The sequence below is a fragment of the Perca fluviatilis genome, chromosome 10, assembly GCF_010015445.1.
Source record: "Perca fluviatilis chromosome 10, GENO_Pfluv_1.0, whole genome shotgun sequence".
NCBI classification, from domain to species: Eukaryota; Metazoa; Chordata; class Actinopteri; order Perciformes; family Percidae; genus Perca; species Perca fluviatilis.
In genome coordinates this window covers 19017752-19033787 of record NC_053121.1, presented here as the reverse complement: position 1 = coordinate 19033787, position 16036 = coordinate 19017752, and the positions used below count along the sequence as shown (strand labels likewise).

At 39.6% G+C, this 16036-nt stretch overlaps 1 protein-coding gene across 7 annotated transcripts in view; it reads left to right on the top strand.

Moving 5' to 3' along the window:
• rgs14b (regulator of G protein signaling 14b) overlaps nt 1-16036 on the top strand; it is a 27200-nt gene extending 11164 nt beyond the window's left edge. For 6 of the 7 annotated variants that reach the window (XM_039813337.1, XM_039813335.1, XM_039813334.1 and 3 more), the window contains 9 exons: nt 193-319; nt 1046-1127; nt 1971-2017; nt 2398-2497; nt 3960-5814; nt 15035-15145; nt 15302-15379; nt 15485-15538; nt 15678-16036. In XM_039813337.1, coding sequence (XP_039669271.1) covers nt 193-319; nt 1046-1127; nt 1971-2017; nt 2398-2497; nt 3960-4189 — 586 coding nt within the window. In that variant the 3' untranslated portion in view covers nt 4190-5814; nt 15035-15145; nt 15302-15379; nt 15485-15538; nt 15678-16036. The remainder of the gene's footprint in view (nt 1-192; nt 320-1045; nt 1128-1970; nt 2018-2397; nt 2498-3959; nt 5815-15034; nt 15146-15301; nt 15380-15484; nt 15539-15677) is intronic. The other variant, XM_039813336.1, reaches the window with a different exon arrangement.

Below are 16036 nucleotides of genomic sequence, written 5' to 3'. Positions count from 1 at the left end.
TGAATACATTATCAAATAGATAAATGAAACCAAATTTGGATTCCCTGCCAAGGTATCAGTGAGTGACAGATTCTTTGGTGACAACTGGCTTTGTATGACTAGATTTTAATGATGCTATACTGCTGTACCAATGCATTTAGTGTTTGTGCTGTACTGCTGTGTGAGGGAGGTTATAATGCATGTGTGTTTCAGGCTGGAGATTGCCTTCACTGGTAAGACAGTTGGGATCATGGCAAAGTCCAGTAAGACGCTGCAGGACGCCCTCTCTGCGGTGCTGCAGAAACACCAACTCAAGCCGCAAGAGGCCGTGGTCACCATGGTGAGTGTCTGTACAGCCACATTTCCATCAAATACTTTTAGGTAAAGTACCCTTGGTAACCGTGATAAACTGTACCATATGTATCAGAAAATGATTCATTGCCAAGAAAGTAACACTTACAAGGAATTTACCTTGGTGGTCGGTACATACATAAACAAATATGAAATAAACAATAAATAAATACAGAAACCAAGATGAACTGTATACTGTATAATAAGACCTTGATAGCCAGTGCTTAAGTAGTGTCTTAGATAAGTACATGATTAATAATGACTTTTTCTCAATTGAAAAGGAATAACTTAACTGATTGATCTGGTTTGATCAAACCTCTCACTGCAATAATCTTATATTTCTAGTAAATTCACATTAATGACTCACCTCTACTTGTGAAAGCGGCAAACTTCTGACATTTTTAAATGTACAACTTTTTTAAAGTTCTATCCTTCTCTCCTGTCAGCACTTGTCCACCTCTCCTGCTTACAGCAGCCGTTCCTAGGCAACCATTTATGCGTCACTGTGAATGTTAATTTTTATATCCAGTCTATTTTCTTGTTATTGTAAAATGTGTTTCACTATTTTTCTTTGTGTAATCCTCATCACTTATTCCACTATCTTTGTAATGCATTGTGTGGTTTCTCTGTTATGCATTAAGACCCATTTTTAGCAGGCTCTCTTCTTTATCCCCACAAAACTGTGAAACTGATGGTCTTTTTTTTCTTGTTTTAGGTTGGAAGCAACGAGCCTTTGAACATGACCAGCACTGTGTTCAGACTAGCGAACAAGGTGCTGCGACTTGAAAAAACCAAAGGTCAATACACGTTTAATATTTTTTTTTTTTTTTTTTTTTTTTTTTTCTTTGTTTAAAAAAAAAAAACGTTTTACTTTGATTTCAACCAGAGAGAATTATGTTTACATAATTTAACTACACTGCTCCCCCAAGTGCACGAGCAGCCTCGGGACGTAAAGAAACCTGCATGGCCAATGAGTAAATTAAATGAGTTCAATCAAATCCGATAAAGGCACATTTAAGCCCTCCAGCCACTGTTAGTTGTCGATGATGTTGGCGATACATTGATGATGCTCGGTGTATACCGCCTGAACCCTGGCTGTGCCGCCTTATTCACATAATTGTTTCTTTATGGGTCAGAGAAAGTGTTTCTGCATTTATTGGCTCTCACTTGCTCTTAGCTAGGGCTGATGTGAAAGTCTTTTCACTGTCCACTTTAGTGCCCTGGTTTTTCTGCATGGCTGTCTGCATGTTCCTTTTTTCCTACTCTGATTTCTTTGTGTCTCTCTCTTTGTGTCTTCATTCTTTTCTGTGGGGCTTAAATGTCTGGGTCCATTTGGTTTGTTGAGTGCTGTGTCACTTTGAGTTTACTCACCTCATTTCCCAACTGCTAAGAGACCAGAATCAACTTCACTTTGGATCAGTGCTCCCCACCTCAGCTCCATTCACTGCATTTAGGAAGAGGGGGAATGGACTTGATTAGAGTGGAGGACCAGTTTAATTCTGGTCAAGAATATTTTATAAGGCTAATATCAGTGTTTTAACACAATTTGGAAGTTATGTTACTGTATTATCATCAGCAGTCCACTACATTTCTACTGAAAGGAGAAGTACTGAGTTGTATCTTTTGTGTGGTTTGAACAGGAAAAGACCAGACCAACAGAGGCAGTGGTTCTGCTTTAGCCACACCGGTGAGGCAATGTTAAATCATCAAACAAAAATGTTGTTGCCATCATAAAAACGTCTTCTTTTGTACAATACTGACAGTCCTACATACAAGGCAAGCAGCTGAGATGCTGTTGGTTGTTATCTTAATAAGAATATAATGAAGGAAGTATCCTTGGTGACAACCTTCATTATATTCTTTAGATAATAACATTGCCTTTTTTTTGTTTTATCTGTTGTACAGATCAAATGGATGCCTTTCTTTTGTTTTTATATATGGAATAGAGTAGGAGATACATTCTTTTTTTTTTTTTTATGAAATGCATTATTTGTCTCCGATACACCTGTAAAACTTAACTTGACTTGTACTGTACATTGATAACCCTGCAATCTATTTTGGTCCCAGGCAGGAGCAGTGAGTGCAGGAGGGCTGGAGGCCCAATCATCGCTGCAAACCGACAGAGCCAAGACTCAGTCCAAGCCCGGTAAATACCGCGACATGGAGGGTAGGACATCTCGGCAGTATCTAGTAGGGTTTGGCGACATGGCAGTAGATATTGTAAGATAGATATTTGACAACCGTCAGATTTTTCCACAACTTTTATAACAAGGAATCGATAGCAAAATTATCTTTAATACATTTAAATACCTTGATTCAACGGTTTCTTAATTTGAGCTTGGAGGTTCATTATTTACAAAAAATAATTTTTTTAAAGGAACACGCCGACTTATTGGGAATTTAGCTTATTCACCGTAACCACCAGAGTAAGACAAGTCTATGCATACCCTTCTCATCTCAGTGCGTGCTGTAAGGCTGTCTGACGGCTCCAGCAGCATCAGCCCATCACAGAACAGGCAGGTGAATGGTTCCAGTAATCCTACTGCTCCGAATAAGTGACAAAATAACACCAACATGTTACTATTTACGTGTTGTGATTTGTAGAGTCACAGCGTGTACAAAAAACAACATAACATGAGACACAGCCATCTTCTAACCGTAACCAAACTGGGAACTATATTCTCAGGCAGAAGAATATAGTACTTGGGCGGAGTGATATGCTCGCAGCAAGCCTGTCTGAGAGTAGGCTATAGTTCCCGGTTTGTTTACGGTTAGAAGATTTCAGTTACGCTTTTTTTGTACACGGAGCTTCTAAATCACAACATGTAAACAGGAATATGTTGGTGTTATTTTGTCACAATTCGAGCAGTTATGCTAGTTGGAACCAGTTACCTGCAGGATCTGTGCTGGGCTAAGCTAATGCTGGAGCCGTCTGACAGCGTAACAGCACGCACAGAGATGAGAAGGGTATGTATCGACCTGTCTTACTCTGGGGGTTACGGTGAATAAGCTAAATTCCCAATAAGTCGGCGTGTTCCTTTAAGACAAAGTCCAACACAAAGGAACAGAACTTTTGGTTTTTAGTCTTGACAAAACGATCTCACCACAGTGTGCCTTTTTAGAAGCTGTTCAATCACATCACATAATCTTTCCCAGCAGATGGAATTACAAAAAACTCCATCTGCTAAGGAAAATAGTTTGAAAAGCTACCAAATGGACTTCAGGGTGGGATTGTTTGGTCAGCTGCTGTTTTTAAGGTCAAAATGAACCTTAAATCTCAAGTTTCTCATTTGAATTTTCAGAACCTAAACTTTATTATTATTATTATTATAAGCTATGTTATCCATTTTTATTGCAATTCAAAATTGTATGTACCATGATAGAATATATTTCTCCATATCGCCCACTCCTAGTATCCTGGCCAGGGGTTTGAAGAATTAAGATTTTAATATATACTATTTAATGAAGTAACTGTTCTATATTTCTTAAACTTGATCTTATCGAGAGTAAGTTGTTACCCAACTACACTCCAAACTATAAAATGTAAATGAGCATATTAAAAATAGCACAGTGTTATTTATTTATTTTAACCAAATGTCAGAATTAGCATTATATTTTATGTGTGCCAGGGCTTCTGGACATGCTGTCGAGGGCCCAGTGCTGCAGAGTTGATGACCAGCGAGGCCTTTTGACCAAAGAGCAGCTAGAGGTCCCTCTGTTCCTGAAGCTGGCCTCAGACCAGGGCCAGGACACAGAGCCAGACGAGCCGAGTACAACCAGCTCTTCCAATGCAAGTTCAGCTGAAACCCCGGACTCTGCCGAATCTAAAGCCAAAGACTTAAGGGAAACATCAGTTTGAAAGACTTCTGTGTGTGTGATGGACAAAGACACAATCAGAAACGACATCAAACATCTCACAACATCATGAGACCAATCGTGTCAAAAGACGACGAAAAATGGTCAAGCACTTTTTTTTTATAATTGTTTACAAATAAGCTCTGAAAGCAGTGTGCCACCATCTCTGCTACTGATAATTGGCCTCTTGAGGCAATATGTAAAGAAGAAGAAAGATCATGGCAAGCATTTACAGTGTCATTTGGAAACACTACAGATGTTAATGGGAAGAATGTTTGCTATGAAATGTTTTGAAAAGAAGTTTTAGCTCAAAATTTCACCCTGAAGCCAATGTGTTTGCTGTGTTTATCGTTTAACGCTGTAAAGTTCACATTGCTTACATTTCTCACAATCTCACATCGTAGTAATGCTTTTCTCTGAACTCTAAGCAAAAACATGTTTCTGCACAGGACTGTCCAGAAGGGGGTTTTGAAGTGTATTGCACAATTGTTTTTTTTTGTTCTTCTTTATTTGAATTGAAGAGAATATTTTTACTGAGATGAGTTTTTAATATTTTAAATTACAAATTTTCATTCTGTGTGCTCACTTGCTATTTTCAAATGTGTTTGCGGTACTTAAATTTAACTGTTTGCTGTGATGGCACTTTTAGCCCTGGTCAAGTCCTGTTTTCCTGTCACCTTAGACAACATCTCAGGGTCCAGATCATGAATGTGTAATGAGATATAATGGAATGAATCCGATGATGTGAACATCAACATATACCGCAGGGTGTATCCAAACAATTAAATTGTTTCATGATGAAATAGGATCCTGTTTGCCTGGTTTTGTTGTTGGGGGAGTGAGACGTTAAATTACAGCTTTTAGCCCTCTATGAGGAATCTTTTGGATGAATCACTAAGGTTAGTTTCTGGCTTGACAAATGCTACGTGATTTGGTTTTCTATGTGGTGCAGCCAGGCCCCACTGGCTGTATGACTCATGCAGTGTAAAACAAGTCTAATGTGCATCTGTCTGTAGGTGTAAATTGTAACTAGCTTTGATTGCATTATCTTGTGCCTTTGTTGTATCCTGGTTCAGAGACCTCCTCCTAAATGGCATCATGTAATGATGCTGTTTTGCACATTTTTGACATTGGATCATTGCAGTGCTGTGATTGGCTCTTTATGAAGGGTTTCTAGCCAATGGCTTGCTTAATCTGTCTACATACTTGTTGCTGGAAGGTGTTTTCCAGTTGAAGGGCCTGGGAGGACTATTATGGGGTGCATTTGGCTGTTGTATGGGTTACAAAACAAATTATGAGTCATAGATGGATTCATCCACATGGATGATGTCAGCAGCATCTAAGTGACAGTATGGGCTTTAGGAAGCGTCTCATTTGCCAACCTTGTAGAAATGATTGTCTCTGAAGTAATTAACCTTAGACAACGAACAGTGCTATGTAAGAAACCATTGTTTGTCACACTGTGTGTGTGTGTGTTGTGTCCGTCCATGCATGAGTGGTGTGTTGGCAGAACTATGAATGGGCAGAGAGGGGTGTGCTCTCACAGACACCATAGCAGCAGTGAGATGAGGAGTGCCATCTACTCCACCGCACGTCTGTACTGAGAGAAGGAAGAAGGGAGAGAAGGAGGTGAGTGTCTGCATTTCCCCCCGGCATTTGACTAATCTCGTTTTTTGGGGTTATCGGTTTGCTTGTTCAGTCAGTCAGTAGATGTGTCTACCCTTTCTCTCTCTGTCACTACTATCATTCATTCTCTCCTGTCTGTCACTCAGTGCATTTCTGTGCTTGAGTAAACGTCTTGTGCTGTTTTGAGATAAACCTTTTCATCTCCTCGTTCATAGAAACGCTGCAATTGCTTTCTCCTATCTCTGTTTTTGTTATTTACTTGCTTTCAGTAATCTACATTGGGATGGATAACAAAACAGGTTTTGAATATCTGCAAAGTGTTTTTTCTGAACTCAAGCCTCTACTAATGGGAGCTCTGAATGGCGCTCACTGTGCCTTTGAGAGTCCTGCAGAGGAATACATAAGTGGTGTAAAACAAAACCCATCTATCAAATCAATGCTTGCACATTACTGTGCACTGACAGATTCTGCTCAGCCGGTGAAGGGCAGACTCAGTGTGTTTAAAAAATAAAAAGGATAGCGGATTTATTTGCACTGACTCAGTTATCAGGTGACATACACATGACCGAGCTGTGATTTCAGGCTGGGAGCAGCTCTGTTGATTGACTACAGACTAAATTCATCCAGCTGTGCGTGTGTGTGTGTGTCACACCTGAGTGTGGCTGAACAGACATCCCATCACCATCAATTACAGGACCTAATGTCCTTGCCACTGTGTGAGCCGTCTTAATGTGCTCTCTCCTGCCGGTGCAGCTACTGTCCACAGTGGTTCCGCCTTGGTGCTCTAACCACCTCTGTGTGCGTGCCTGTGCTATAATAGCCTCTATAATTATACATACGCTGTGCATGTGATTTCCTTAGCAGGTTCAACAGCACAAATGTGGCGAGGAGGCGATGTCAGGTCAGCCTTCAATTTCACCTCCTGGACTTGAATTATGGGGGATTAGTTGACCCAAAGGAGTGGAAACTATGTCCAAGGTGTTTATCACTTAACTCACGGCTGAAAGGATATAAACATTGATGAGCATCAGTTGGAGACTCTATCAGAAGTGATTTTGTCTTCAGCACGTAGTCATTTGGCAGATGGGCAGGCCTTTCAAGGAAAGCAGGAAAACAGCAGTGATGATGTAGAGGCAACTTGACCGTATGCTGTTCTCGTTGGAATCTTTTCTGCTCTTGTAAAACTTACACACACACTGAAATGAAGCTTAAGAAGTTCATGTAGTGCTTCTTAGTTGGGGAGTTAATTAGTGTTGACCTAACATTTGAGCTGGTGCCTGGATTCAAATCTTTAGAACAGATTTTCTTCTTATGAAATGCAGATGCTCAAGTCAGTATTTTATCAGGGTCTGTGAAGGGTAATTACTCTTATTAAACACTTTCTACCTCAGATTTATCATCCCCAAGTCTCACATGATGGAAGAAGAAAAAGGGTAAAAAAAAAAAAAAAAAAAAGACTGCAAGGCAAAATATTCTATTTGCCCATCCTTGCAGAAAGAGTTCTTAAGTAGCTTTTAAGGTGAAGTCTATTTGTTGCTTTTGTGTGTGCATATGCCCATGTCCACCTATAATACTGTAATGAATGAGCATTTTGGGTATTTGTGGGTGTAGACTTTTTTTGTATGCATATCACAAAGAGGCATAGTGTTTTCTGATGTGTCACCTTGGCTGTTGTTGGCTTGCTCATGTGGATTAATCGATGGAGAAGTGCTTCTCAAAGCCACAGGGCTTTTGTAACTCGGATACAAAGGAAATGCACTGCCACCTACTTCAGTATGCGGCCCCTCATCCCTATTCCCCCTGTCTACAAAGAAGGGATTCCTCGTTGAAACCAAAGACAGAGAGACAGTGACAGAGAAGCATAGGGAGACAGCCAGGGTTAGGCAAGCAGGCAAATTGTAATTTATTTATTTGAACAGGGGCGGTGCACAAAAAAACATTAATAGATGTCTTGTGCCAGGTTGTAGCAAATTGCTAGTGTCTGCCCGTACTCCCTGAAATCATTCTCATTTAGGTCATTTCCCTCAGTGAGCTGGTCAGAGAGAGCACTCAGGACTCGCTGAATGCATGCCCTCCAATAAAAAGCTGAGATTATCCTTCTCTATCCCTCAAAGGGCTGTAATGTACCTTTTAGAGTAAGTGCATTAGTACGGTCTTGGGTTTGCCAACTGAACCGACATATTTGCGCATAATAGGCCTGATGTATGAAAAGCTGGGAACTCTTCACGGGGTCAGTCCCTCTGGTAGAGATCATTCATTTTTAGCAGGTAGGCCTTGTAGAATGTCCCATGTATTCCAGTCCAAGTGGGAAGGTGGTGACGTCAGCCTTCACAGTGGGTGAGCGAGATCCTGTCTATCAGCTCCGATTTATTCTTTATGCGCCCTGGGCTGAATATTTCCTGTAGTGCAGCAGGCTCAACTGGAGATGGTGAACACGTCTCTGTCAATTGAGAACAGGACTTCATACATTTTACTTTATCTTTGCTCTGTGGACATTATTGTCTCACTAGGCCAGACCTGGAGAGACTTGTCAAGATTTTAAACATGCTTTCCAGGAAGAAATCATTTTATCATAATGCACAAAATTACTTAAACTCAATGATAACTTGCTTTGAAGGCCCTGAAAACATACTTTCTCAATTGACACTCCTCCCCCGAAACACGACTTCCTAAATCGGTTGGACAATCAGCAATTATGAATCATATTTACATTTTATTGTAAGTAAGTAAGAATTATTTATATAGCACCTTTAACAGATACTTAATCACAGTGCTTAAGGATGAATTCCGGTTGATTTCAACAGCGAAAACAACGCCATACGCCATGTTATCCTCCTGCTAGCGTTAGCACCCAGGAGGCTGAAACGGGGCAAGTTTTAAACGTGCTTTTAGCCTCTTAACCTGTTCGAAATGTCATTACAAGTGCCTACCTATGTGAAGTGATTCCTTCCGAGTGAACACAGTGAATCTGACTGCAGTAGATGTGAAAGAAATGCATAAACGTTGTGCTAATTCAGCTCTGTTTAGTTCAGGTGTTGAGACGGCAAGACTTTGGGACCATCTACAAACTACAACACCGAAAAGAGAAAGAACAAAAATATTTATTAAAGGGATATTTCACCGTTGGAAAGATGAATATATCTTTAAATTGGGTCACTTATGTAGGAGAAATGTGAAAAAAAAAATGAGAAATTGGTGGCTTCTAAGCTGAGAAAAGCCAGAAAATGTGTTTTTTGGCTCATGTGGATGAAAGACACAAAGTCCCAGAATGCACTTGCTTCGCTGCTTTAGTGTCTACTCCCAAGACACGCTTACCATTTACATACAGACAGTGAGACGATCAACTCAAGTGTTTTATTGTCATTTCAACCATATACACGAAACGTTTCACCGTGGCTCAAGTGGTGTTACACATTTAAAATATATAAAAACGACCTTATATAAAAACAACACACGAAACAGGCTACATTAAGTGAGCACACGTAAAGTTCAGCTAACACATAGCTACTAGTATTAGCGCTTGGTGTAAACACCGAGTATAAACAGCCGTAAATTAGCGTGGAATGTAGAATGGTTGGCATTTAACAGTCACAAACTCCACCAGCAGTTAGTTGGATAAAAGCGCCCCATTTCTGCAACAGGCAGTCCGTGTTAACACAGCCCACCTCCACTAGCCTTACCCGGTGACCGAGCAGCCGGCTGGATAGTCCAGTACAGCAATATTTCCACAACAACAAAGACACAACAGTCTCTGAAAAAGCATTGGGAGTTTTGTTGACGTTGGATGTAGTCCAGTTTGTTGTCTAATGAGCGGACACTTGCAAGCAGGATTGATGGAACAGGTGGCCGGCTAGCGTAGCTGATGATGTCCCTACCGGCCAGATGCAACATCGCTGGTCTCGATAGCCAGCGGGCAAAGCTTGCGTAGTGTGTTGAGTATTCCGTCTGTAATAAAGTTTCCTGCATAGTCTCCGATCTGTAGCCACGTATCCCAGTGGTACACGTGTGCGGTAGTTTGAATGTACATAATTGTTGTTCTAAAATTTCCTTCGGGATGAATAAAGTTGCTGCTGAGAAGCTAAGCGAGAATTCAAGATGGCTGACACTCGTTTTTTCCTCGGCAATCTCCGGGTCCCAACCTCCTATGGGCTATGCGGAAGTAGCTCCTAGTACTGGCTGTAGTCCTTTTGCCTCTGGGCAAAAATCTTCCGATGACGCGAAAATCGTCGTTTTACGTCATGGGAAGATTATATACACAGAGATCTCTGGTCTCAGGGGGACATGAGGGAGGGGAGCACAGTCATTCAAAAATACTACCATGTTTCTGCTGATACAAAGCTTAATGCTAAATCGGTGAAGTATCCCTTTAATTTAATGATTAAATAAGGTAGTGTCTCTAAACTTACCTCAATTATAACTTGTCTCCTGCTAGTTGTACTTTTAATTACTTAAAAAAAAATAAGCATATGCCTATTTTTGAAAATATTTTTGTATCTCTTTTCGATGTTGTAGTTTGTAGACGGTCCCTAAGTATTGCCGTTTCAACACCAGAACTAAACAGAGCTGAATTAGCATAACTTTTATGCATTTCTACTGCAGTTAGATTCACTGTGTTCACTCAGAAGGAATCACTTCACATGGGTAGGCACTTGTAATGACATTTCGAAGATGTTGACGTTTAAAACTTGCCCCGTTTCAGCCTCCTGGGTGCCAACGCTAACAGGAGGATAACACGGTGTAGGCAACACCGATTGTTTTCGTTTTTCTCGCTACTGACAGCACTCCAAATTTACAAACAACAGAGCTACATGTTGAAATCGACCGGAATTCTCCTTTTAACATTAATAAAACGACAAGCAACAATACACAGCACAGAGCTGATAAGATTAACATCATAGCAGCAGCAGATAAATAAGGGCAGAGAAAAATAAAAGTTATTAGCTATTTGGATAACTAACCTGGTGGATTAGTAAGGGGAGAGTTTTTAAGGGGGGAGTTTTTCAAAGAATGGGGGTAACAGCTTGAAAAGCACGGTCACCTTGAATTTCATAGTGGGTTTGAGGGACATCCAGTAAATCTAGAGCCTGATTTGACATATAAGGTTGGAGGAGGTCACTGATATACTGGGGAGTTAAGTTATGCAGGGTTTTAAAAGATAACACCAGTACTTTAAAATTAATAATTTGAATAAAATGAATATGCAATTTAATAGGACACCAGAATTGGTGTGATCAAGGGCGTAAGCTTCGCTTCAGAACTCAAACCTCCTATAGCGTCATTTTGATGCTACCAAACGCTCACCCGCCGTTAGCATTCTATTGACTGCCATTCATTCAGACGTCACTTTGACAGCGAATAACTTTACATCTGAAGCGTTTAAGGACTTTTTTTGCCCATTCTTTATTTCTAAAGAAACACGACAATGTATAAAAGGCTCCATTACTTTGTATCTCACATTAAGGCTCTGTAGCAGGCGTTTTTGTAAAAATAGGCTAACGATTGTGTCATAACCAAGTGACTTACTGTCGCACAGTAGAGGAATTACCGTATAGTACAGGAGAAGCTCGCAGGCAGTTTCGACTTACATTAGCTGTTTAAGTTTAATTACTAATGTTAACTAGCATTTTAGTGATCAATAATTAGCCTGTGCCCATATTATCTCCTTACATATACCTACACTCTCCATCTCTGTAAGATCGGGAATGATTGAGATTTCTCTTGGCACAGCTACCAGAAGGCTTCCAACTTTCAGACAGGTTGCTCACGTCACATCTACGTTGTCTCTGTCAGTTGGAGGCTGCGCAGTAACGCTAGTGATCACCGGAAAAGTGCTTCTAATAGCCTTCACTGGTCTCCGTCCAGAGCAACGGGATCTGTTGGTCCATTCTTATATACTGTCTATGATTAAAGTAGCTGATCATACCGAGAAGCGTTGCTATAAACGTGCCACCAGCTCTTTTTTTTTTTTTTTTTCAAAAGACAATTTCCAGAAATTCAATCATTGCAGTATGTAAACAAATAGGATACAAAAAAATATAAAAATAATATATGAAAGTAAAAAAGAAAGTAATAGTCTAAACAGGGGAAAATAAAGGAAACAAAAAGGGACAGACTTTCAAGAATGTTAAAAATAAAGACAGCAGGAGCACTTAAACAAAGAGATTTGAGTAGATATCAGATATTAATATAGCTTTCTTATTGGATACCAACTTAAGAGACTCAAAGTACATGTCAAATTCAACTTGGAATAGTTTGAAGCACGGTGTGTGCCACCAGCTCCTCTCTTGCGCTCTTACGACAATGGTGAGGTCACAAATGTCTGTGCTCCAATCAGGATTTAGTAACATATTAATGCAAATTGATTTGATTGATTGATTAATCACTATCAATCTATCTGATCAAACCACATGCACACAGTCCTGATGAAGCTGATGAGGTGAGTTTTTAGTTAAAGCTAAATAATACCTAAAGATTTAATTATTTTTTTTAATTTGGATTTTTCATGGATTTTTTATCTTGTAGAAAAATACTTAAGATATTAAGCTAATTTTCAGGGGCATTCACTTGTTTTCAGGGTATTGTATCATTTTTTTTCCCCGATTGCTTAAGCACTATTTTGAAAACGGACGTTTTTTTTCAAAACACCACACCCAATTAGCAAAACACCTAAGACCCAAAATGAAACACTCTTGCAAAAACTATACAATTATTTATGAAAAAACATATTTTGTTACCATATTAAACACACACGTTTAATATGACACACTGCTGTTGCTAACCTAAAACACGTTTAGCAATTCTACCTCTCAGTGATTAGAGTACTGTAAATGAAGTACACAGAGAAAGTGCAGATATACAATAAGTTCACCACAGACTACACTAGACCAATGCTGCAGACTGAGGAAAATATCATTTATTTATCTTACAGTAATATACTCAAATCAGTCAACATGGAGAATCCTAACCAAGTTGTCCCAGTTTTCATGCTACTACAGTAGTGTGCATAACACTGGTAGCTTAGCAAACAACAGACAAACATAAAATACGGTATCAAGCAGGTTACAATTACAAGAAAAAAAATAAGATCTGAAAATACAATATGGTATACGTGCAGTTTAGTGTCCCAAATTCCCCATACAATGTCCTTAATTATGAACCTGCTAAACCACCTTTTTAACAGGTGTTTGGGTTAGGGTAACCTGTCTCAAATAAGACCCTCACCGTTTGGGACACTACGTTTTTAGAAAATAATTTGGGACACTGAACTGCATGTATACCACACAGTACAGAAAATACTAGACTTACTTATAGTGCTTAAACCTGATTGGTCTGTTTACAATTAAGCAATCATGTGTTTGCGCACCTGGTGGCTGTATTTCACAGATCGGCTCACAGGTGTGGTCATTTGACTGCTTTGGAATTGTAAGGAAGTGACATCATGATATACGTGTTTTTTGCAGAAAGTGTGAGGCTGACATTGTGCTTATAGTGGTGCACATCTGGGCCAACGTGTTGCTCCTTGAGTGTAAGGTTTTGATAACTGTGTAATACTTTTGATTTCAGTGTGTAAGCAATCGGCAAAAGCTGTAGGTGTTAATGCTGACAAAATATGTAAATAATCATTAAAAGAAAAATGCCAAACACATGTTTCCAAAAGTTACATTTAGCATTTTTGACAAGTTTTTAGGAAACCTAATAATGTAATCATCATTTTGGGACCTGCACAAGGACAAGGTCTACTAACTTAGTGTTTCCAAAGCTTTCAGCTACCTCTTTTGGAGCTCAGCTCTCATGCGATGTAGCTTCAGAAACACCAAGCAAGTGGACCTTGTGTTGAGGATTTATTTTTGGGGGGGTCAAGGTCAAGAATTACCACTCTAAAACACACCCTTTTGTGTTCAGAATACCTAATACTTTTACTGCTTTAACATCAGTGAACCACATCTTCAAAACTCTCCCAGATCTTACCCTGGTGTCTCTCCACCATCTCAACGCCATAGCAGAACAGGAAATCAGTAAACCACCCATTTACGCTGACATGCCAGGAAGTATTTTTGATTGATCTGATCTAACTGGTCAGATTTCAGACACAAGGAGACTTTGACAGGCACCACTGAGATCTTTGGAGTATAAAAATCTGTCTGACACAAATTGACCCAGACCCAGAGGGGTTTTGTCCCCGGCCACCAGGGCTCCTGACACCAGCTGTGGATCTGGCTGTGTCTGTTGGCTAGTAATCATTGTGGCCTTTTTGACTCCAACTGTGTGGGGGTGTTGATATATTTATATCTTCTTTTAAACAGGATTCTTCTTCTTCTCTTAGTTTATACACATTACGTTTCTTAAAAGCTTTTAATCTGCATCTCTGGTTATTATAGGAACTTTTTTATTTGGTTAATCTCAGTTTTATTCAATCAGTTGATTATTTTAAAATATAAATTTTGAAATTGAAGTTTCCACTGGGTCTAAAATATAATGGCTGGCAGACATCTCTACTGTTTTGTTTTTGTATTATCCCTTTATTTCATCGCCTAACAAAAATCTGAATGTTTGATAGGATAGATGTGTAAGGAAACAGGATAAGAAGCATTAGCGTCAAGCAAAGACATTTTAATTGCATCTGTTTCTGTGATGATTTCTGCCAGTGGGATGAAAACGAAAAACTTGATGTCGTCAGGTTAACGCGTGTGTTTTTCTTTTATGTTTTTACAAATCAAATTGAGAAGCAACAATGGGAGCAGCTGGGTGTACATGTCAGTGTGACAATTAGGACCAAACGCCAAGGTAAAACCCCTGAGGAAAATCTGTGAAGTGGGAGCTGTGGTGGCTCCCTGAATCGGAGTCGCCATCTAGTGAAAAAAGGCCATAACTGCAGACTTGTCAACTTGCATGTGATATCTAATTGACTGCTGCTCATCTGGTCATCTGATCATGGCAGCAAGATCTGGGATCAGTTTAGCTTTTTTGTTCATATTTAAAATTGCAACAAACATGAATGTGGTCAGTGTATATCATTAAACTGAAGAATTATTGTAAAATGTCTTGCATTTAACCATTGTTGGAGCATACAACTAGCCTGACGTCATCCTACTCAGATTCTAGTCAGAATATGACTTCCCAAAACTCAAATGTTGTGGGCGGGGCTTAATTCGGCTGGCATCCAGGCTAGCATACAACTTCATGGCATGTCAAATTCCTCTTTTTCTTTCTCTTGTCTTTACAGCTGCACAACCACAGCATTCCAAAGGATATCATCTAATCCTAAACCCACGTCAGCACTGAACTTCTCCTGAGACAAATCTTCAAGTCAGCAATGGAACAGAAGGCGAATGAGGTGTGTGAAAGCCTGATAGACAAAATATTTCTGTTCCGGTCTTATATTATCCTCTCATTCTCTCTCATTCTCTCTCTCTCTCTTTTTTTTTTTTTTTTTTTTTTTTTTTTTTTTTTTTTTTTTTTTCTCTCTCTCTCTCTCTCTCTCTCTCTTTAGTGTCCCACCACCACCTCTCCTCAGAAGCGCATGAAGAACAGGTCCAAATCCACAGAGGAGATGCAACAGACGAAGAAGGTGAGCAGAAGTCTGACATTCATCTTCATCTCTGTACTCATTCTTTATAGTTGCATACTTTTATACTCGTCAGATCTAATATGACTTCCCTGCCTCATCTTACAGGCATTTTCCTCACAAAAATCACTCCCGGGCAGACCAGAGCTGGAGAAAGTGAAGGTGAGCTGTCCACATGTTCCTGTATATTTCAATATGTAGGAAAGGAACGCTGTTACGCATTTATATCTATTGCATTGTTTAAAACACAAGCTATATTGGAGTTGGAGCTGTATTTTTCCATGGTCTCCCTGTTTTTCAGGAGTCTCCTGACTCTGACACGCCGTCGTCCTCCATGGAGGAGCTAAAGTGATAAATGGAAGGACAGTTCATCAAGTTACAAGATCATCATAAACACAACATACATGACATGTACATATGAACACAGGGAAACATACAAAATATTATAAAAGATAATAGTGAACTACATTGGGCCTATAAAACACACAAGCAATGATTTTATTATTGGTTAAAGGACATTGAAGACACACATAAACTCACACACACTGAAACAATCACTTGTAAACACCCGTGATGATGCCGTTTCATTGTACTGTGATTGTTGTATACATACCACACTGAATGTGTATTATTGAAAATAAATTGATGCTGTTGAGTGAA